Source organism: Arabidopsis thaliana, chromosome 3 (genome assembly GCF_000001735.4).
Source record: "Arabidopsis thaliana chromosome 3, partial sequence".
NCBI lineage: Eukaryota > Viridiplantae > Streptophyta > Magnoliopsida > Brassicales > Brassicaceae > Arabidopsis > Arabidopsis thaliana.
In genome coordinates, this window is record NC_003074.8 from 10391785 (window position 1) to 10415113 (window position 23329).

At 32.3% G+C, this 23329-nt stretch overlaps 3 protein-coding genes, 1 long non-coding RNA gene and 3 pseudogenes across 13 annotated transcripts; 2 read left to right on the plus strand and 5 right to left on the minus strand.

The window, feature by feature from the left end:
• Positions 1 to 786: 786 nt before the first annotated feature.
• On the minus strand, positions 787 to 6451 carry AT3G27990. Of its 4 annotated transcripts, none has more exons than NR_141633.1 (8): positions 5988 to 6437; positions 5822 to 5899; positions 5389 to 5714; positions 5198 to 5286; positions 5057 to 5104; positions 4897 to 4952; positions 1229 to 3934; positions 787 to 1140 (listed from the first exon to the last, which is right to left on the minus strand). It is a non-coding gene; the product is annotated as an other RNA (long non-coding RNA). The 4 variants fall into 4 exon arrangements; NR_141635.1 differs by having other exon boundaries at positions 817 to 1140; positions 1229 to 1416; positions 2216 to 4952; positions 5988 to 6451; NR_141634.1 differs by having other exon boundaries at positions 1229 to 4952.
• On the plus strand, positions 2120 to 4077 carry AT3G27980 (Plant invertase/pectin methylesterase inhibitor superfamily; the record flags this gene model as incomplete). The annotated part of the gene is made up of 4 exons (NM_113715.1): positions 2120 to 2422; positions 2463 to 2714; positions 3032 to 3284; positions 3392 to 4077. The coding sequence occupies 4 exons, from the start codon at positions 2120 to 2122 to the stop codon at positions 4075 to 4077; spliced, it is 1494 nt and encodes a 497-aa protein (NP_189437.1).
• Positions 6452 to 8079: 1628 nt separating the features above from the next.
• AT3G27997 lies at positions 8080 to 10034 on the minus strand (annotated as a pseudogene). 4 transcript variants are annotated; one of them is made up of 4 exons: positions 9421 to 10034; positions 9209 to 9273; positions 8983 to 9110; positions 8080 to 8618 (listed from the first exon to the last, which is right to left on the minus strand). The 4 variants fall into 4 exon arrangements; another variant differs by having other exon boundaries at positions 8135 to 9110; positions 9421 to 10022; another variant differs by having other exon boundaries at positions 8080 to 9273.
• A 1053-nt stretch (positions 10035 to 11087) lies between these two features.
• AT3G27999 (Plant invertase/pectin methylesterase inhibitor superfamily protein) lies at positions 11088 to 11727 on the plus strand. The gene has a single exon (NM_001125251.4). The coding sequence runs from the start codon at positions 11102 to 11104 to the stop codon at positions 11669 to 11671; it is 570 nt and encodes a 189-aa protein (NP_001118723.1). The 5' UTR covers positions 11088 to 11101; the 3' UTR covers positions 11672 to 11727.
• Positions 11728 to 14662: 2935 nt separating this feature from the next.
• On the minus strand, positions 14663 to 15433 carry AT3G28005 (annotated as a pseudogene; the record flags this gene model as incomplete). The annotated part of the gene is made up of 1 exon: positions 14663 to 15433.
• Positions 15434 to 16288: 855 nt separating this feature from the next.
• Positions 16289 to 18193, minus strand: SWEET4 (Nodulin MtN3 family protein). The gene is made up of 6 exons (NM_113718.5): positions 17807 to 18193; positions 17672 to 17708; positions 17351 to 17567; positions 16943 to 17104; positions 16715 to 16834; positions 16289 to 16635 (listed from the first exon to the last, which is right to left on the minus strand). The coding sequence occupies exons 1-6, from the start codon at positions 17847 to 17849 to the stop codon at positions 16459 to 16461; spliced, it is 756 nt and encodes a 251-aa protein (NP_566829.1). The 5' UTR covers positions 17850 to 18193; the 3' UTR covers positions 16289 to 16458.
• Positions 18194 to 22543: 4350 nt separating this feature from the next.
• AT3G28010 lies at positions 22544 to 23329 on the minus strand (annotated as a pseudogene; the record flags this gene model as incomplete). The annotated part of the gene is made up of 1 exon: positions 22544 to 23329.

A 23329-nucleotide genomic window follows, 5' to 3' on the forward strand; every position in this document is an offset into this window, starting at 1 on the left:
AAATATGATTCCATTACTTGATATTTAAATTTTAGAAGAATATACATTTCTGTTAAATATATTAAACACTTTTATTTTTTAAAAGGTATGAGTTAAAAAAATCAACTTTAATACTAGATAAAAAAAACGAAAATTGAAAGAAAGCAAAATATTAGAAAAACTAGCACAAAACATACTGATATCTTATTGTATAAATTTTATTTTCAAAGTTAGTCCAGTCATTAATAAGATCACCACACATGACTCATAACTTAAACAATATGTAACAAACTTTTCATCTTGTGTGGCTTTTCCTTCATATCATATAAAAGATTTGGACAGTCAATCATATACATAATAAAAAATAACCTTATTTTTTGTAGTAATTACATAGGTATGCCATTAGAAATAAAAATTTAAAGAGTAAATTAATTCATCTTTTTAAAGGTTAATAATGTTTAAGACAATAAATTTTGTGATATGGCATATAATATTTTGAATAACTTTAACACTAACTAATTGAATATTTTCAATAAATAATCATACTCGCACTCATTAGTCATAACATCATCAATTTAATTCTTTTTTTATGGGATTATTATATGTACTTGATGACTAAAACTTTGAGAATATTTTCATGAATAATATGAATTTCTTCAATTGATTACAATATTTATCAAAAACAGCAGTTACCAAAAATAATAGTTTCATATTAAATTTTACACGTTGGTCATATAGGGAATCCTTGCGTACTGCATTCTGCATGGCATGTCAGCACAGTGAATCAGCATGTGATATAATTTTACTATAAGTAGAGCATTCATCAGTCGTGAATTTTCGGAATATATATTGATGATAACGTCGGTTGTTAAATGACACAAAAATAATGACGTCGTTTTGAGAACCGTTGTAACATCGTCGTAACAACAATATAGAAAAGACACAAGCATAAAAAAGAAGCCTACGCAACAATTACTACAACATCAATCTCCATATTGAATTGTCTTCTGATATACAATACCATTCCATGCCAAGCAGACTGAGACTTTATAAGTATGTGAAGCATCTCACGAGAGTTCTCAGTCAAATGCAACTCAACAAAGAAATCATAAGAAAGCATTGAGAAGCAAATTAGTTCATGAACCACATCACATCAGCATCCTGGAGACCAAAAAAGGAAGACAGTGAATCACTCAATAGAAGAACTGATAAGTTCTTGCTTTCAGTGCCAAGAGTGTAAGAAACATACCGCAAAAACAGACTACTAAACCCTTTTCAAGAACAATCCGAAGGAAATTGATTCTTCTCCACATCATTTAGCATCCAAAGCAATGACCACCATCTTTAGTTACAGCTCTACGCAGCACATCTAAAGCTTTCTTGTTCTTTTACCAATTCTAAAAATCTCAAAGAAGAGATCGATTCCAGATACAAGAGCTGCATAAGATTCATTCAAAGTTGTCAAAATTACAGTACCATTTTTTTACGGAGGAATGACAAGTTATGAGAGTGTATCTTTTCGGGTAAACATTGTAACGTAGTGAAAGTTGAGAGTGAATTGCGTAACAACCGATAGAATGAACCAAAAAGAAAAAAAGAACATCTTTTCTATCGCCCAAAAATAAATCTAAGGGTTTTCTATTTATTAGGTGTATATTGTCTTTTCTAGTACTAAAACAATAATGGCTAAGTCTCATCCTCACAAGAGATTAAGGTTGAGAATATATTGTATTGTTGTTAGCATAAACAAAAATAGATGAAACCAATTTCTACCAAATTCATTTTTTTTTAAGCCATTTAGAGTACATTGGGTAACAAGTATTTCAACTAAATTACTCTAAGACAATTCTTTCTATCTTTTATGAGCTGAAATATGGACCACTTTTCTTTTCTGTTCTTTGTGGATAATAAAACCAAACTTCACTGAATTATATCTTCAATTCACATTGCACTAAATTTTTAGATTGATCTCAAAATAAAGTTTTTTTCCTAAATATTGTCGTTTATCGAATACAATTAATTAAAGGATAAATTGATTAAGTTGCTTTGCTTTGTATATAAGACCACCATCGCTCCCTCCTCTTTCATCAGTTAAGATAATATAAATTCAGTAATTAAGAGAGAAGAAATAAATACAAAAATGTTGGTTAAAGTTTTCTCTTTTTTCATCCTTATGATAATAATGGTAATTGGCGTTAGCAAAGAATATTGTGATGACAAACAGTCATGTCAAAACCTTTTGTTGGAGCTTAAGGCGGGTTCATCGTCACTCTCGGAGATTAGACGTCGTGACTTATTGATCATCGTTTTGAAGAATTCCGTACGGAGGATCGACATGGCTATGATTGGTGTGATGGATGATACAAAACAACATGAAGAGATGGAGAATGATATGCTTGGTGTGAAGGAGGACACAAATCTATTTGAGGAGATGATGGAGTCGGTAAAAGATAGGATGATCCATTCAGTGGAGGAACTCTTAGGAGGAGAATTCCCACACTTGGCTTAGTAGCGTTCTTACTAGCTACATCACATGTATCGACGAAATTGGTGAAGGTGCCTATAAACGCCGGGTCGAGCCAAAGCTTGAAAACCTCATTTCTAGGGCAAGAGTAGTTTTGGCTCTTTTTATCTCCATTTCACTGAGAGACAACACCGAACTTATCTCGGTGATTCCCAATGGCCCTTCTTGGTTATTCCATGTTGACAAGAAAGATCTATATCTCAATGCTGAGGTAATAAAACAGAACCTTTATATTTTGAAGTTATAATTTGATAATCGTGAAAACCCATATTAAGGATTTACTTGATACTCAAGTAACAAATATTTAGGATTTTTATATTTACCTTTTATTGTAATTACTTTTAGGTAGATAATTCCTTTTCCTTAGAGATCAGCCCTTGTATAAAAATAGACCTTAAGGTCACGTAATGAAGAACACAATTCGATCGATATGTTTGACCCTCTTAACAAACCTTTTATCCTTTTTTTTCTTTCTTTCTACTGCTTATAGAATTTCTTCTGTTTCTTATAAAGCAGGCTCTAAAGAAGATTGCTGATGTTGTGGTCGCGAAGGATGGGACCGGAAAGTACAGCACAGTGAATGCGGCCATTGCAGCGGCACCTCAACACAGCCAAAAGAGATTCGTCATCTATATAAAGACAGGCATTTATGATGAAATCGTCGTCATTGAGAATACGAAACCCAATTTAACTCTTATAGGTGATGGTCAAGATTTAACCATCATCACAGGCAATTTAAGCGCTAGCAATGTTAGAAGAACGTACAACACCGCAACTGTTGGTAAGAATTTGTATTCTCTTCTTGAATAGTTTATAGTTTTCTCTTCTTTATACCAAACTATAACATTCTTAAAGACATTACTAATTATTCTAAAAATATGTTTGAAGCTTCTAATGGTAATGGATTCATCGGAGTAGACATGTGCTTTCGAAACACGGCCGGACCGGCAAAAGGACCAGCTGTTGCCCTCCGTGTGAGTGGTGATATGTCCGTCATTTATAGATGTCGTGTCGAGGGATATCAGGATGCCTTGTATCCTCATAGTGACCGCCAGTTTTATAGGGAGTGCTTTATTACCGGCACTGTAGATTTTATATGTGGAAACGCGGTGGCGGTCTTTCAATTCTGCCAGATTGTAGCAAGACAGCCTAAGATGGGGCAGAGCAATGTCATAACCGCTCAATCACGCGCGACTAAGGACGTCAAATCGGGCTTCTCAATTCAAAACTGCAACATCACAACAAGTTCGGATCTAGATACAGCAACCGTAAAAACGTATCTTGGAAGACCTTGGAGGAGATTTTCAACAGTCGCGGTTCTGCAATCTTTCATCGGTGATTTAGTTGATCCCGCAGGCTGGACTCCTTGGAAAGGAGAAACTGGTCTATCAACTCTCCACTACCGCGAATATCAAAATAGGGGTCCGGGAGCTGTGACTAGCAGAAGGGTGAAGTGGTCAGGATTTAAAGTTATGAAAGATCCTAAAAAGGCTACAGAATTCACTGTAGCCAAGCTCTTAGATGGAGAAACTTGGCTGAAAGAAAGTCGAATTCCATATGAAAGTGGATTGTAATAATGTTGTTCCATGCTTCACATGTATAACGTATAAAATAAAAGATATTATTCTTCTATAATTTTTTCCATGATTTTCTACAAAGATGGTAAGAAAGTGATATCTGGGAAATATCACGAAGGGCTTTACTATCTTGAAGGCATGGTTGTTAAGGCTGAAAAGAGTGTACCACATGCTGAAAATGGTGGAAAAAGTGTTGTCAAGGCTGTAGTTGGAGTGAGGAAGAAGAAGTCAAGGAAGGTGACTTTCAGCGTGAATTTAATTCAAAGGACCTACTCCATATGGCTTTGGAATCATCAGTTCAAGGTGGAGATGAATCCTCAACAGAAGAATCAGATTGTTTAGAGGAGGTTAAATCTGAGAAAAGTGAAGGACCTTCTGATGACAGCCACTGTTGAGAGATCAAAACAAGGAGTGGATGTTGTGTGATAGTAAAATGAAGGATGAAAGGATTACGATGCCAGAAAGTATCATTAAGAAAGGGGACACGTTAAAGTTGAAATGAAAGAGTTGGAAAAAGCTTCAAGGATTCAGGGAATGGAGGTTAACAGAGATAAAGCTAAGGGAGTTCTAGCTCTGTTACAAGAAAGTCAGGAAAAGGAAGCTAAGACTTTCAAAATGTATGAAGCTACAGTAGTTGGTACCAACAACATCTCATTTCAGATTAACGAGCTTAACTACAGAAGGGAAGGAATCGGGAACCAAACTTATGGACACAAGGTTTTCAGATCATCACAGATTTGGTATCTAAAGGAGAGGCTGTCCTAAACAAGATACTAAAAACAATTGATCCAACAGATGTTATGACTCAAGTAATACCTGGAAAGGACTTTCATGCCTGTTATGATCTCCTCAACATCGTCCAGGTAACTCCACTATCGATATTGTACGTTGGAAGGAAGAAGAACAGAGAAACAAGTCAGCTTTGGGAAAAATTGTTATGTCGATATGAAGACTTCATAAGGGTAAATGGAGTTACCTGTAGGCGCCTGGAAATACGGTGAGGAGACTTATATTCCAGGTGGAGCTGTAGGGAAAATTAAAGAAAAGTCAGGTTAGTTCTTGGATTTGAAAGTATTGAGTCAAGAGTGGGTGATGTAAGAAAAGAGAAGCTGCTTACATGTGGAGAATCAGTTGACCTGAGCTGCAGATTCTGATTCCATGTGGAGTTTATGTGATGAAGATTCAAGAAATCCGAGTTAGGAGCTGCTGTGAGAGTAAACATGAAATTCAAAGTTAGAAATGTTATGTAGTCTATGAAAATCGAAAGAGACCTAATGAAGGAAGATGATTCAGGTTAAGAAGAGTTACCGGAGTTCATCTTAACAGATGAAAGGCTTCGTTGTTCATTGGAGAAACAGTCCTAGTGTTTGTGACTTGATCTTGCAGGATAGATTTGAAAAAAGTACTGGGAAGAAGCTACCTCGGAATATTTTGGAGCCGTGTTAGAAAGTGATAGGTTCCAGGTGGAGTAGCTCATGAAAGTTTCAGCGAGAAACAAAAAAAAAAGGAGGGATTAAGGGTTCTCGTGCAAAACCCAGAAATTGAGATGGAGCAGCTACAGCCTAAAGGCAATAGAAATTGGGGAATAAAAGTGCTAGAAGTGACAGTGGAAGATGGAGATCGTCGGAAGAAACCTACCGTGGTATCAAAATTGAAGTTTGTCAACTTTCAAAAATTTTGAATTCTCAGAAGATCTTAATCTCTAAGTGTGAAGAAGAGACAAGAGAGAGATTAGATGTACCTGAGATTTGCAGATGATCAATGGCCGGATTCGCCGGAAAAGCCTCATCGGAGAAGAGGTGGAGCTCACCAATGGAGACTGAAATTGAATTTGAAGTGTCTCACAATTTCAGAAGAGATACTCTCTAATCATCACAACAACGAGAAAATGAGAGATTGGAGAGTACCATGAGTTGAGCGGTGATGGTGGTGGTCCGATTCGGCGGAGTTAAACGCAGCCGGAGTTAATTGATGGTGAAGATGACTGTGATGTTGTGATGTGTCACGGACAAGAGGCATGGATGAGAGACGAAGAGAAGTCTCTTGTTTCACCAGAACGGGGAGCAACCAAGAAAAGGTGAAGGTTTGCAGTTGCTTTCGCCGGAGGTAGCCATCAAAGTAGTCGGAATCTGAGTTTGATTTTGTCATCGAAAGGCAAGCTCCATCTTCTCCATGTCGAGAACAAGAGAGCGCGGTGCAGAAAGGAGGAGACGATGGCTGACGGGAACAAAGTCGTATGTTCGCCGGAGGAGGTTGGAATCCGGCAGTGGTGTTTATTTCACGAGATGAGAAAGAGATGACGTTGGTTGTCGGAGATGGAGATGTCGAAGTCTTCGAGGAAGTGTGTTGTTGTCAAGAGGTGGAGATTGTTATTGGGTTTGACCAAAACACAATATTGGGCTTTTATTGGCCCAGCCGGAGTTAACATAAAGAAAAGAAGAACAAAAGTGGCCCATGACATATATATCTCTACGTGGGATATGATAGAGTGATAGTGGTGGTACACAGAGAGAGTTACAGAGAGAAAGAAAAGAAACGAGAGACTAATATAAATTATTTAATATGAATATGAATTATTAAATGTTTTTTAATAAATAAATTTATATGCATTTTGCTTTAAGATATGGCATATTTTCTTATATTTATACAATTTTCTAATATAAAAATCATAAATTTTAAAAATATTATTCAATAAAATAGTTCTTGTGATTAAATGGCTATTGTAATTAAATATGAAGTACTAATAAATTTAGAAAGACTAATATTTATTTATTTTAGTTTATAAATTTAATAAAATAAAAATTTACATGTTGATAATTTTTATATTATTTGGTTATAAAATATTTAGAAATCTTTCAATATTTTCAAATCTTTTCTTATTTTCTTATTTTGTTTTTTTTTTCATTTTACAAAAATTTAATAAAAAATAGAAAATAAGAATAGTTTTATAAAATTTAATTAGCGAGATGACTTATAAAGATTTGTTGTTTAAAATTCTATGTGGACGTATTAAGAAGAAAATAATTTTGACTTTTCTGTAGTATAGATTAGTTGTTTTAATTTATTTAATTACTCCTACACCCATTAAAAAAGATGTTCTTAGATCTCAGTCAAATAGTAACAAAATATTTTTCAAATTTAAGGAAGGAAAATTATTTTATGTGTTGTCATATTGCTGTTAAATCAAATCAAATCAAAATCAAATATTTTTCGTACCTAAATAAATGGTCAAATTATCAAAAAAAAAACATTGAACAATTTGATATATTGCTAATAAATTAAATTACTTTATTATGGTAAATAATTTGTAAGCATTTATTTTGAAAACAAATTCAGCCTATATAAATCTCATGTAAATTTCAAAACACACGAAATAAGAAAAATGGTGGCATACGTCGATAAAAACTTTTCATTTGCTTGTTTTTTGGTTTTACTTCTTTTTGTTGACTCATCGTATGCAAGGTTTAATACGTTGGTTACAAAAGATCTGATCCACACCATATGCACCAAACAAGATATCAATTCTTCATTTTGTTTTCATGTTCTAAACACAAATCCTGAAATTGCTAGATTAGTTTTTTTGGTCTCTTCAAATTTGTGCTTAATTATCAGGTTCAAAATATTTCGGATACGCTGAAGCAATTTAAATTATCAGGAGGCTACACGCCAGGTGTTGAATCTAAATATAGCTTATGCATAGAATTATATGAAAATTCTTTCGACCGCCGTGATAAAACCCTCGAATATTTGGCTGCCAAAGACTATAACAGCGTAAACACTGTAGTCGGTGAAACGTCGACAAATATGTTTACGTGTATTGATGATTTGTCATCCATGAAGCCAATACCACAATATTTTCTGACGGAAACTAATGATATTAAAAATTTGTCTACCATTATCTTAGTGATTCTCGAATGTTTCATAAGTAAGAGAAAAGAATTCTGTAATTCTCGCAATCTATATTAATAATAATATTAGTATGATTGTTGTCATTATCCAATCTTAATATATAAAAGATATTAAAAATATAAAACTTTTCTTGACTCCCTATGCTTACGAATCTCTCATTGCTACATTACAAATTCTTTTCTAAATCGTTTTATTTGATTCGCTGGCTCGTGAGTTGACTCGTGAGCTGTTTCTATAATTGCTTATAATTTTTTTTACCGGAGGTCGTTGGAGTCCGGCAGTGGTGTTGATTTCACGAGATGAGAAAGAGATGACGTTGGTTGTCGGAGATGTCGATGTCGTCGAGGAAGTGTGTTGTTGTCAAAAGGTGGCGATTGTTATTGGGTTTGACCAAAACACACAACATTGGGCTCTTATTGGGCCAGACGAAATTGACATAAAGAAAAGAAGAACAAAAGTGGCCCATCACATCTATATATCTCTACGTGGGATATGATAGTTGAGGTAGGTGTGAGACAAGACACAAAGGGAGTTCTAGAGAGAAAGAGAAGAAACGAGAGTTTATTCTTCAAGAAGCTTTTTCCTTCTTTGTTCTTTGTCTTTGATCTTTGTTCTTCTTGAGATTGTACCTGAAACCAAAGACAACATCACAAGTCAAATGGTGTTTGTAATCTCTTTGATATAGCGAAGCTTTGGAAGCAAGAGATCTCCCCCGAGACATAGCGGTTAAGCCGTGAACTCGGTATCAATTTTTGTGTTTGTTTCTCTGACAAGCAACCGTTCAGTTTCGTTTTCTCTACAGAACCAAACGGCTAAGGCTAAGAAGCTAAGGTGATGACTCAAGGAGAAGCCAAATAGACTACGGTTAGAGAAAGCCGAGTGATGATGGTTCGAGTCAAACAGAAGCTAAAGCTAAGGTGATGGTTCCAAGAATCAAAGTAAAGAAGGAGGTGTTCAAAGGTGGACACCAAGAAGAGGAGAAGAGAAGCTTACATGAGAGAGAGGAAGCTGAAGAAGGCTGCATCGACAACCGGAAGAGACGTGAGGGAGGCTCACAGAGAAGATGCGGAGAAGACATGGAGACTGCTTGAGGGAAAGAGAAATCCCAAGAGCTCCAATATCTGAAAATCAGAAACAATTGACAAGACAGGTCAATTGTAGAAAAGAGAAGAAGGAGTAGTTGAATTGAAGTGATAAAGATTAAAGAGTCAAGAGTTGCCTTTGTGTGATAAGAAGAAAATCACCAAGAGGAAGACAAGAGACCGAGACTTCACTCCAGATCACCTAGAAAAGAAGAAAGTAGAGGATGAGTTCGATTAAGGAAAATCGAAGCAGAGGGAGATGAAGAACTTCACGCACAAATACGTCGAGAAGAAGAAACTCGATGCAAGGATATTCAAAGCAAGAGGGAGATGAAGAAGGCAAGCTTACCAGTGAGCTGTGCCAAAGATCGTGAAAGGGATTCACACAAGAGAAGAGGCGAATCACCAAGAGAAGAAGAAGCAATGGGATTGAATTCCCTAAAATTGAATTGGGGATTTAATCTACGGATTCTTGGGGGAGTGTTGGAATTGTGAATCCTAGATTAAATCCTGCAACAAGGAAAGCTTTACGAAAGTAAGAGAAGGAGCAAGGAAGAAGAAGATGTCATGACAAGAAGGTCAACGACACATGAAGAGGAAGGAACAAAGTCAACAGAAGAGATGTTGGGCTTTGTGTTTTGTTGTAATGGGCTGCAGATGAATTAGGCCCAAGTATGTATAGTTAATGAGTGTTGTGTTATAGAGTCAAAGATGTTATGTAAAAGTGAATTAAGGAGTTGGGAGTTCCAACATAGTAGAGTGGCTGATGTAAGTCTTAAGACAATGATGTGGTCTAGGGTCTAAGTATGTGTAATGTAGAAAGTGGAGCAAAGCCACTATATGTATGTGTGTCTTGCGTAAGATTATCCAAGTTTATTATCAATGTAGACATGCAAGTGTTTAAACGTGTTCTTGTAATTTCTGTTTTAACAAGAACAAAACCGAGGTTGTGAGAAAAGCAGAGAACTTCTGGTGAGAATTACAATAAATGCACAATCATCATAAGTTTTAAAAAACTAAACAACTACACGAAGATAACGCAGAAAAGCCGGGTACTTTTTGTTTTCAATTATAAACGTCATGTTTCTCCCCTCTATAGCGTTAGAAACATCAGAATCTCCTCCAAATCTTTCTTCTGATTTCTCTATTTCCTTCTCAAGACCCTATCGAAAGCACAAATCATGCCAAACAATAAGTAACAAAAAAACACACAAAATCAATTAGTACCCGCAATTCACGCAACAAATTTGTATGCATCTTGATTCAATATATTATCATATTTTCTCATATTTAGAATTTGTTTTCATAGAAAACTCGTAAATTTTAAAAATATCATTCAATGAGTTAGTTTTTTTATTAAATGGCTATTGTAATTAAAGATGAAGTACTAATAAATTTAGAGAGACTAATAATATATTATTTATTTTCGTTTATAAATTTAATAAAATACAAATTTACATTTTGATAAGTTTTATATTATTTGATTACAAAATATTTAGAAAACTTTCCATATTTTCAAAAAAAAAATTATTTTCTTATTTTGGGTTTTTCCATTTTACAAAAATCAAATAAGAAATAAAAAATAAGAATAATTTTATAAATATTAATTAGCTAGATGGCTTATAAAGATTGGTCGTTTTAAAACTTAGGTGGACGGCTTTAGAAGCAAATAGCTTCAACTTTTATATAATATTGATTAGTTGTTTGTGATTTATTTAATTTTCCCTAAACTTTTAACCCATTAAAAGAGATGCCCTTACATCTTAGTCAAATAGTAACAACATGTATTTCAAATCTAAGGAAGAAAAATTATCTTATGGGTTATCATATTACTGTTAAATCAAAATCAAATATTTTTCTTACCTAAATAAAGAGTCAAATTATCAAAAAAAAAACATTGAATTGTTTGACAAATTGCTAATAAATTAAATCATTGTATTATGGTACATAATCTAAAAGCATTTAATTTTGAAAAACTTTTCAGCCTATATAAATCTCACGTAAATTCCAAAACACACAAAACAAGAAAAATGGTGGCATACGTCGATAAAAACTTTTCATTGGCTTGTTTTTTGGTTTTACTTCTTTTTGTTGACTCATCGTATGCAAGGTTTAATACGTTGGTTACAAAAGATCAGATCCACACCATATGCACCAAACAAGAGATCAATTCTTCATTTTGTTTTCAAGTTCTAAATACAAATCCTGAAATTGCTAAATTAGATTTTCCTAGTCTCTTCAAATTTGTGCTTAATTATCAGGCTCAAAATATTTCGGATACGCTGAAGCAATTTAAGTTATCAGGAGGCTACATGCCGGATGTTGAATCTCAATATAGCTTATGCATAGAATTATATGGATATGCTTTCGATAATCGTGATATTACCCTCAGATATTTAGCTGCCAAAGACTATAACAGCGTAAACACTAGGGTCAGTGGAACGTTGGAAGATATATTTACGTGTACTGATGATTTGTCAACAATGAAGCCAATACCACAATTTTTTATGACGGAAAGTAATTTGATTAAAGAATTGTCTAAGATTCTCTTAGTGATTCTCGAATGTTTCATAAGTAAGAGAAAAGAATTCTGTAATTGAGATCTATAATAAAATAATATTAGTATGATTGTTGTCATTATCTTTTTTTAATATAGAAAAATAAGAAAAATCGAAAACATTTCTCCACTCCCTCTACCTACGAAACTCTCGTTTAAAGCTACATTCTTTTCTTTTTTTGTCATCCAATCTAAATTCTTTTCTTAATTGTTTTAATCGACGAGTTGACTCGTGAGTTGACTCGTAGGCTGTTTCTCTAATTGCTTATATAAGTTTTATACGATGATGGAAGAAACTAGAGGAAATTGTCAAAAGATAAGAATCCATTTCTTCTACGCATATTGGTGGTTTTTTGGTAGAATTTGTTCTCTATGTTCTGTTAAGGTTATAAATTCTCATCTTGTTTTTGCTTAGGATTTGAGATTAATAGTAGAAATAGATGATTCATCGCATCACTTTTGGATTTGGAATCGAGTCCTTGCAATTTATTGTATTCATATAAAGGTATGATATCAGAAAAGGATTTTTGTTTCATTTGTGTGATGGACCTTAAAATGACTATATATAACAAAAACACAATTTTATTTATATGATGATTTATATATCCATCATTCTGTGAACGGATTAGATTTTCTTTGCCTCGTAGATCAATGGTTTGTCTAGTATAGTATAGACAAGTTCAAATTTGTTTGGTTTTGCTTAACGAATCATTAATTTGTATTTTAATTTCATCTTCCTTAATGCAATCGCCGACGTAAGACAATCAATTCAAGCAAAGCTTCAATTTTCTCTCTTATCCATTATCATAAATTTCCAAAAGCCTAATCCTTTACCTGAGAAGCATCTTTTCTCATTTCTGGAGCTTACGAGGCTGATCGGTCTCGTCCGATTGAAATTGGTATCCACGTTCTTGAAACAATCGAGACAGAAGGTTAAGATTGGGATATATTTCGCAACTTGGTGGGCATTGAACGATGTGTCCAATAACTACAACAAGAAGGTTTTGAATGCTTTTCCTTACCTGTGGCTAACTTTGATGCTTTCTCTTGCTTGTGGCCCTCTGATGATGCTTGTCTCTTGGGTCAGTAGAGTTGCAGATGCTCTTTAAATCGATCTTGATTTCTTGAAAACTTTGTTCCCGTTAAAGGATCTAACTTTCATTACTGTTGTTTCTTTATAAATTGTCTTGCTTTAGGTGTGTTTGATCTTGAAAGGGACACATATTTAGATTAAGTGTGTAAGTAATATTGATGGAACTGTATGATGATGATTTTGATTGTTCAGGTGGCTTTGGCGCATACAATTGGACATGTTGAAGCGATAGTGAGTATGTCTAAAGTAGTAGTGTCCTTCACACACACATCATCAAAAGCAGTGAGGCAACCTTTAGCGTCTTTGTGGATGAGTATGTCTGAGTAACGGGTCATAATTTGAATATATATATATATAATTTCATACATATTATTTTGAAATTTATAATCGTATATACTACAATAATTAATAACATATTAAACTTTTTTATGTGTATCATGTGATCCAATTTTTAATACAAGCTGGAAATCATAGAATTGACGGGTTTTGATCGATATTAATATAAGATGGTATACTATAGGTGAAACTCTAAAATTAACAATCAAAATACAAGTGTATAATCTTAAACACTAAATAATATAAATAATATCAACAAAACATATACAACTCGCAGTGTACTATACATTAAAAATCAAATAAAATAATATCATATATTTATAAATCATCTTTACAAAAAAAAATTTAATTTAACTAAAATATAAGCCTATCCCCGGTTTACCGCAGGTTAATATCTAGTAGTTGACTAAAATGTTCGTCTTTTACGATATGATTTTATTTAAAAAAATCGTTCTAATAATTGTACGTCCTAGCATATCATCGTCCTCTCTATAATCTATATGTTCCAACCACCTAAATATATCAAAACCTTTTTAAAAAAGTCTCTTCCCAATATCTACATATACATTTTTGCAGCCATTTTGTAAAATAAATCATGTAGTTGGGACTTATTTACAATGGCTGCCACTGGATTTTAATATTTGTTTTTGATAATTAGAAAAAAAATCTTCGAATTAAATATTTGACATTTAACAATCTTCCTTAAATCTCTCCACATTAACTACACGATTAGTTATTAAAATAAAACTTCCAAAATATTTAATATCATTTAATTACCACAAAATTATCATTTTTGATATTGCTTTTCTCCATGACTATTACAATTCAATTATAATCTTCAAACCGCAAAGATATTTGATAGCATTTAATTACTACAAATTTACAAAATATTTAGACAATAATTCATAAACATATCATAAATAAGATCAACATTAATAAAATAAATAGTTTTTTTATGGGACGGGTTGGCGGGACGGGTTTGGCAGGACGTTACGTAATAACAATTGTAAACTATAAAATAAAAATATTTTATAGATAGATACAATTTGCAAACTTTTATGTATACTAACTTTAAAAAATAAATTGTTTACGCGGTGTACCGCGGGTTAAGATCTAGTATCACTACAAAAAAGCAGCAGAAATTTCATCCTCAAAAATTTGAAGGGATTTTGATCAAGAGGGACCGATATAGAACTCTTTGCAAATTCATTGAATTTTCGAAAGAATTTCTTTCTCTCGGAAATTGACGATATTTCCGGGCATTTCTGACAACATACGACTTTTGATATAACCGAACCTTATTACCACCATCTTGATCCTTTTTTTTTAACAACATAACTAGGGGTGTCAAAATGGGTCAAAATTCATGGGTCAACTCAACTCAACTCAACCCATGAACCCTAATGAGTTGAAAATTTTGACTCGAATGAGTTGATGGGTCAAATGAGTTGATGAGTCAATTGGTGTGATGAGTAAAATGAGTTGGGTTGTAATGGTTAATAGTTTCAATGATTTACCCAATTAACCCATCAAATTTTGTAAAATTGAATTAAACCAACTAAAATCTCTAAATCAATACCAATTTAAGTTTAACCAACACATCTAAACCAATTTAATAAAAATAATATTTTTCCAAATTTCTTAAATATACAAGCGATGAAATTGAGAAAAAGTAAACTCGTAATTTTTCCACCAAAAAACATAAACCCATGATTTTTCTGCCAAAAACGTAAACCCATGATTTTCCCGCCAAAAACATAAACCTGTGATTTTCCCGCCAAAAACGTAAACCCGTGTTTTTCCCGCCAAAAACGTAAATCCGTGATTTTCCAGCCAAAAACGTAAACCCAAGATTTTCCCGCCAAAAACATAAATCCATAATTTTCCCGCCAAAAACGTAAACCCGTAATTTCCCGTCAAAAACGTAAACCCGTAATTTTCCTTCCAAAAACGTAAACCCATGATTTTCCCGTCAAAAACATAAACTCGTAATTTTCCCGCCAAAAATGTAAACCCGTGATTTTTCCGCCAAAAACGTAAATTCGTGGTTTTTCCGCCAAAAACGTAAACCCAAAATTTTCCCGCCAAAAACGTAAACCCGTAATTTTCCTCCCAAAAACGTAAACCCGTAATTTTCCCGCCAAAAATGTAAACCTAATATTTTCCCGCCAAAAATGTAAACCCGTGATTTTTCCGCCAAAAACATAAACCCGTGAAAAGTGGAATCCGTAAATATCTTAAGTTTGATGATAATGAATTAATAATGATAATTATTTATTATTGTTTTATGATAATAATTAATTAAATTATTACTTAAATGGGTTAACCCATTTAAAACCTCAACCCATCAAATTAAATGAGTTATGAGTTGATCCAACCCATTTAACAACATGAGTTGGGTCAACCCATAACTCATTTAATTCTAAACTCATTTGATTATGAATTGAGTTGAGTTGGGTTATCCATTTTGATAACCCTAAACATAACAACGATAATAACGACCTTCCCATATTTCAAAAATAGGCTGTTTCTGATCTATAAGGTCCAAACAAAATAAATTTTAGTTGGGTCTTTTGAAAATTTTAAAATACTAGTGAGAGCAGCTTGAAATTTGTAAAGATTCAGAAAATAGAGCCTGTTGTTGCAATAAAATAATGTTTTGGGGCTTGTTTGTATATCAGATGGACTCGATAGGGACCGGCTCTGAAATAGAGAAGAGCCATTTGCGTTTCATTCCTCAAGAGTAGGCGTTTTAGCCTGGCCAAGTAAGTCCTTTTGTGTCCTTCTAATTAGTATTTTTAGGTCTAACAGGAACAACACCAGGGCATTTATCTTTTAGCCTTTGCAAAAATAACAACGTTTTTTAGTACGTATGAAATCAAACCGCATCAAAACCGATTCACTCAATGGAAATTGAACTACTTTAGTAATATATTTTACTTTTAGTTTTTATTTTATTTTATTTAAATTAGATTACATTTCTAGGGTGTTCACATTTCTATACATATATACGATTTATATTTAGATGTTCAAATTTTTTGTGTTGATTTAAAAAGTTTGGATTATTCTTTTTGTATTTTTCATTGTCGGTGTTTTTCAACAAATCGACAATGTTATAAGAAAAGTGTTCTTTCAATTATCAAGATAAAAAACAGTAGTATGGTAAATTTCTAGCTGGAAGACTATGATTTTTTCCATTCTAGGGTTAGAGACTAATTGTGATGGTACATAGATTTATATTGTCGCATATAATAATAGTTAATATCTTTCATAGAAGAAAAAGAGTTTGCATTTTACAAAAAGGAAACGCGAAAATAATAGAGTTACTTAAAGTTAAATCAGCCAAAAGCTTAAAAAAAAACATAAAACTAAATTCATATCTCATGAATCCAAACATATAATCAAGCTGAAACTCGTTTAGCTTGTCCACTGTTGCCACTAAGTTGTAACTGAGAGTTAACCTTAGAAAGATTCTCCTCATCTTCTTCATCTTCATCATCTTTTGGTGTTGTCTTGTAATAGCAAGCATAGAGTATAAGTTGTACTGCTCCTGATACCGTTCCAAGTCCATTTCCAATCTATGAAAAAAATAACTAAGTGAAACTACTAATAGAAGAAGAATAGTATATAGTAACATATATCATTTAATAAACTTACCAAAATGAAAAGGTCGAACTTAATAAGTGCATAAATAACCCAAACGACACCATTGAGGAAATTGGCAAGTGAGAGAGAGAATGGCATGTACTTCACACTTTTGGTCTTGATCACCTTACTCTGTTTCAATCACAACAAAAATATCATGTTTTTAAATTATTGAAAATGAGAGAAAATACTAAATATTTAAGAAAGAAAAGAAGAGGATATTTATAAATAATATTTTACCATGATGGTGAGAGGAGCAATATACATGAGACTAACAAAAATGACACAAAAGATTCCAACAAAAGAAGATCTCTGGTTATGTGTGTGGAACAATAGCAATGTGCATGTGGCTACTATTCCTACAAACACCATCTCTCCTATTAACCATAGCCCCACTTTCACCTGCACCATGAACCAATTTGATTAAAATAATTTCAGAAAAAAAAAAAAAAATCTACAAACATTTTGTTTTGCCTATCACTATCCTAAAACAGAATCAATCATAGTCTACCACTTCTTATTACTATAATGTTTTAGCTTTCAATTTAAGCCAAACCTAATAGCGATTTTAGGTTTAGATAATGATTGGAAAAAACATTTAATAAAATTAAGTGAAAAGAATTGAGATATGAATGGAAATTACTAAACCTTGCGACTAGTTGGAGAAAAGAAGAAGAAGATAGCGAGATACACCAGCTCAATGGCTAAACCGGTACCATTTATGGTGATCACAAGGAGACTATCTGGTTGAACCATTGGTAAGCCATAAAAGACCCATAGTGCGCAATTTAGAACCGTGGCTAAGTATGGGTCAGCTTTGTACTCCTCCACCTTTTTCTTCTTGTATATGGTTATGAACGTAGGTCTGCGTAAATATACATACTTATAAACATTAATTTAAGAGATCTATAAGTTGTTATAACTTATAAGTTTATAGCTAGATAGAGAGAGATTAATTATAATGATTACATGGGAGATAAGAACAAGAACAAGGAGATGACATTTCCTGCGACGATAAACAAATAGTTTATAAAGTATTAGTAAACAAAGATTAGAGATTCTTCAAAATGTTCTTATACATACGAAACTCATATTTATACGTACCACAAATGCCGGCAATGTTTCTCGCAACTGTAGCGTTAACCATTTCACTTCAAAAGAAAAATCCGAACTAGAACAAGGAGCAAGAACAAAGAAGAGAGCGAGCGAGATATATATGTAATTCGGTATGTTAAACTTGTATGGTTTTTGCATATATTTATAGATAGAAGATGAGATGTTTGTATAAATATAGATACTCATGTATACCACTATGATATAAGTATGTGTATATGTATTGATGACGAAGCAAAACTCAAGAAGTAAAGGAATTGAAATGAAAACGACCTTGAATTTTTGTTTTTCCGTTTTGGGGAAACAATCATGACATTTATCTGAATATCTTTCAACACTTTCTCGTTGGCTTATTATTTTTGGATCCATGATTATAACTATTATGCCTACCTTACATAGTATACGTGTGTATATGTATATATACATGTATATTTCACATGCATGTGATTGTATGCAAGTTCCTTTGTAATATTCTTATTCACGACCATATTTGAATATTTAAAAATAAAAACTATCAAAAAGTTATCCACGTGACGTGAATGTAAGCGAGCACTCTGATAGAGAAACAAATCACGTAAGATATATTTTCCTCTCCTTTTCCATCTTTTTGGACGAATTTTAAATATGCGTTGTTATATTATAATATATATATATATATATATATATATTATATGGTAAAATATTTGTTAATTTGCATGGATTTATAGTATATATTTTCTCTGCTTAGGAGACATCTCATTTGTTTGCGATAGTTAAATTAATTCATATTACAGTTACAAATTAAACGAATGTTTACAAAAGTAATGATATAAAGAGTTCGAGTTTAAGTCTGTATTGAAATAACTAATACACTTATTTAGATTATTTCTAATGATAAATAAAGTTTCGAAGCGAAAGGTAAATGACTTTACAGGTGTTGTGAGAAGGTAGACAAACAAATGATTTTTGTAACTTTAATATAAAATAAAGTAAGCATGCGACAATGTCCATTTCGAGTTTTTGATGCCGATGTAACCATATTGCTAACGATCTTTTATGAAATCTATGGACGATAAAAATCGCAATAATATATTTGCTTCCCGGCCGGTGCACTTTACCTAATTATTTTTTTGTCAAATAGATTTTTATTTTTAGCTTTGAATTTGAATATAGAATAAGTATTTTCGTAGTGATATGAGTAAGGTATACCAACAACTAGATCAATTGTTTATTAAGATACAAAATTAGTTTTACTGAGATATTACATGGTGAAAAGGATGTTTTTTTCTTCCAAAAACAAGATTGAAATAAGAAAGTTATACTATTAAAAATTTAAAATACTAATCTATTCACATAGCTAGTCTTTCAGTTAAACATTTATGTTGTTGATCAAAATTATTATGAAAAATCGTTTCATAATGGTTCGAATATTTCTAATGTGATTTCAATAATTGTTTTCTACTATGCATATTTCAAATAGTAAAAGTCTGTTTCACATACTAGACAAATTATTTTTGGTTTCGGTCAAGAATCAGTCTGTTGTAAAAAAATATAATAACAAAATATTATATAGTTGGATTACCAAAACAAAATCTATTTACATTCACTTTTTACTCTATGGGTGTTTAAAAAATTTAAAACAATTAAATTATTTACAATTTACGACAATGGATCATATTATCAAATTCTAAATTTTACTTACTAAAATATTTCACTATATATGTTTGTATATGTTGGGGGCAGATCGTCATCTCCGTGGAACCACTAAGTTGAGAACAAATATGCGAAAGTCAGCAAACGAACATCAAACAAAAGCATTTGGTCCAAAAGTTTATCGAATGAAAATTTGTAACCAAAAAAAAGTTTATCAAAGGAATACAAAAAAAGTTAAACGATTTGCTTTTTAAAAACATTTTTAAAAGTTTATGCCAAAAGTTTATTAATTTATTCTAAGAACATTTTTAAAAGTTTATACCAAAAGTTTATAAATTTATTCTACGAATTTTTTTTTCTTGTATTGAATGTAAAATTTATTTAACACCAAAAAATTGTTTTACAACGGATTTCTTTACCCAATTATTTCATGCATGCACTTATTATTCTTCAAAGTGATGTGCTTTGGTTTGTGCATCATTAATGCTCTCTCTTCACCACATCACAACGTCATTAATATTCGTTTGGCAAATTATGATTTATACTAACTTATCTATTACTATAGTGATGAATTTTTTAACTCTATATTAATTGTCTTCTAGTACAAAAATTTATTCGAGGCGTAAAAATACTCTCGAAATGGAATTGGAAACCAAAAATCTCGTGTATAAAGCTTTCTTCTCTAGGGTGATTGCTTGACAAAATGTCACACACACTATAATGGTCAAACCAACAAGTCCAACCACAATGATTTTTTTTTTTTACTTTTAAACAATAAAATATTATAACCCATAACCAAAAACGACTACTGAACAATGTTGTTGATGTAGTTTAAGATTTGATGAATTTGTAATAAAGTAAAGTTCAACTGCATAATATATAGTAGTAATAATCTATCGTATTTTGATTACTGAATTCACTATCTTGATATTTTTTTCACCAGTAAAGATGTATATAGAAGATATGAAAAGTTTTGTAAAAAAACCAATGATCTAAGCTGATTTATCTAAGAAGAAATGTGTCGACCTAAATTTCATATAGTAGATGTATATATATATATAGTATGCTAAAGTTGATAATAATCGAAAGCTTTTCTTGTATAGATAGATAGATTAGATATGATAGCTTATTAATGTTCTATATAGATATAACTTTAATTTATACACTATAGATTTCAATTAATTAATTTTAATACGTTTTACCTAACAAAATAAGAAGGTAATTCATCATATAGGATGGTTACATCTTTTGGAAATATTATTATATTATATAGGATATCTACATCTAGCTTGACTATTAGCTAACCTATTTCAAAGACTAAATTGTAATCAGGGTTTCATTCTAAGTGCTTTTTTTTGTTAAGAAGGAAAAAAACCTTGAAGGCAAAATTTATTGTAAACAAAGAATCCAAAATGCGAACCAATAAGTGGTTTACACGTAAGGCATTTCACAACAATGAAATAATCATTCTACGTGCGTAGAACAAATAATTATTTCTTAAAATGCTAACATTGTTTTTTTGAGAAGAGCTATATATTGTTGACATAAAAATAAAGCAGAGCTACTTTTCTTTTACTACAAATGAGAGAGTTATTAAACCCACATTTTGATTAATTATTAATATGACTTGCCAAGCGAAGTACCAAACTGATTTTTGAGATTTACCAGGCGATTAATTTGTTTGTCATGGTAATGCTCATATTTCAAATCAGTTTTAATATCGTTGTTGTGTATATTATATGGGATTTAAATTTGATAGTGAGACCAAAATATTTGGGCACAGTGAAACTAATATCGGAGTAAACCAAACAGTCCAAATCCACATGCATGAACGTTTCAAGTTCCAAATAGTAATATGAAAAGACCAAAACAAGAAAACATCAATCCACAATCGGTTGTTATCCATTACTGCAATTGTAATGTTTTATTCTATTATTTTGGCTCAAAAAAACATATTACTTTATAAATTTTGTACCGAACACGATAGAATTGAATCCTAACAAGGAACAATTCCAAACCGTCCATATAAAAAAATTGTCTAATTAAAGAAAGCAAAAGCTTTGCGGTATCTCTCTTACAAACAAAAGTAGACATAAAGTTTGAATAATTGCATCATGTGATACTATATACTATTCAAACAAAGAAAGTCCCACCCAGGATGTTGAATTCGCCACGTTATATATCCAAAATCTTAACAGTATTTATTTATATCTTCCAATTGTTATTTTTTTCTGATATCCGAACTAAGTGTTGATAATCTAACGTTTAATTAAGACGTTAATCAATCCTCCCGAATTAATAGAGTTGAACTAGTGATCTTGCACTCACTTTCAAAACTACTAGACGTCTAGTTATTACCATTTTTAAAGCATTTTAGTCCTCGCTCCTAATGAAATAAAAGAGAATTATGCAATTGACTACTATAAACTACTCTATGTGTATGATGAAAAGAAATGATTGGGAAGCAAGAAATATAATCAGATTAAGAAATGATTGTAATTCGAAGAAGTGTAATCTTCAAATTACTTATCAATAAAGTATTTTTTTTAGCATCGGTCAAGACATTGGTACGTAAGCATATATTACGTATCATGGTTAATTTTGGTTTCTTTGAGCGTAAATTCTATTTACAAACCAATCAGAACATGATATATGGATGTCGAGTCCACAAAAAGCCTCACAAAGATTACTTTTATGTATGAATCTTTTGGAGATGTCCCGACTAATATAAGTAGGAGAAGCTAGTGTGTATCCATCACCTATGGAGAAGTTGGAGGATTATATACATTATATATAGGGGTGTCAAAATGGGTCAAAATTCATGGGTCAACTCAACTCAACTCAACCCATGAACTTTAATGAGTTAAAATTTTTGACTCAAATGAGTTGATGGGTCAAATGAGTTATTTGGTCAATTGGTTTGATGAGTCAAATGAGTTGGGTTGTAATGGTTAATGGTTTCAATGGTTTACCCAATTAACCTATCAAGTTTTGTAAAATTGAATGAAACCAACTAAAATCTTTAAACCAATGCCAATTTAAGCTTAACCAACACATCTAAACCAATTTAATAAAATAAATATTTTTCCAAATTTCTTAAATATACAAGTGATGAAATTGAGAAAAAGTAAACTCGTAATTTTTCCACCAAAAAACATAAACCCGTGATTTTTCCGCCAAAAACGTAAATTCGTAATTTTCCCGCCAAAAACCAAAACCTGTGATTTTCCCGCCAAAAACGTAAACCCGTGATTTTCCTGCCAAAAACGTAAACTCGTAATTTTCCCGCCAAAAACCAAAACCTGTGATTTTCCCGCCAAAAACCAAAACCTGTGATTTTCCCGCCAAAAACATAAACCTGTGATTTTCCTGCCAAAAACGTAAACTCGTAATTTTCCCGCCAAAAACCAAAACCTGTGATTTTCCCACCAAAAACGTAAACCCATGATTTTCCCGCCAAAAACGTAAACCCGTAATTTTTCCGCCAAAAACGTTAACCCGTGATTTTCCTGCAGAAACGTATACCCGTAATTTTCCCGCCAAAAACTTAAACCTATAAACCTGTGATTTTCCCGCCAAAAACGTAAACCCGTGATTTTCCCGCCAAAAACGTAAACCGTAATTTTCCCGCCAAAAACGTAAACCCGTGATTTTCCCGCCAAAAACGTAAACCCATAATTTTTCCGTCAAAAAAATGTAAACCCGTGATTTTCCCGCAGAAACGTATACCCATAATTTTCCCGCCAAAAAACGTAAACCTATGATTTTCCCGCCAAAAACGTAAACCTGTAAACCTGTGATTTTCTCGCCAAAAACGTAAACCTGTGATTTTCCCGCCAAAAACGTAAATCCGTAATTTTCTCGCCGAAAACGTAAATCCAT

Bases quoted from the DNA above. Each gene is read 5' to 3' on its own strand.
- AT3G27999 (NM_001125251.4), top strand. From the start codon at position 11,102: ATGGTGGCATACGTCGATAAAAACTTTTCATTGGCTTGTTTTTTGGTT.
- SWEET4 (NM_113718.5), bottom strand. From the start codon at position 17,849: ATGGTTAACGCTACAGTTGCGAGAAACATTGCCGGCATTTGTG. The intron at 16,835-16,942 runs GTAAAATATTAT...TGATTGAAACAG, and splicing joins TTGCTCCTCTCACCATCATG to AGTAAGGTGATCAAGACCAA. The intron at 16,636-16,714 runs GTAAGTTTATTA...TTTTTTTCATAG, and splicing joins AGTTCGACCTTTTCATTTTG to ATTGGAAATGGACTTGGAAC.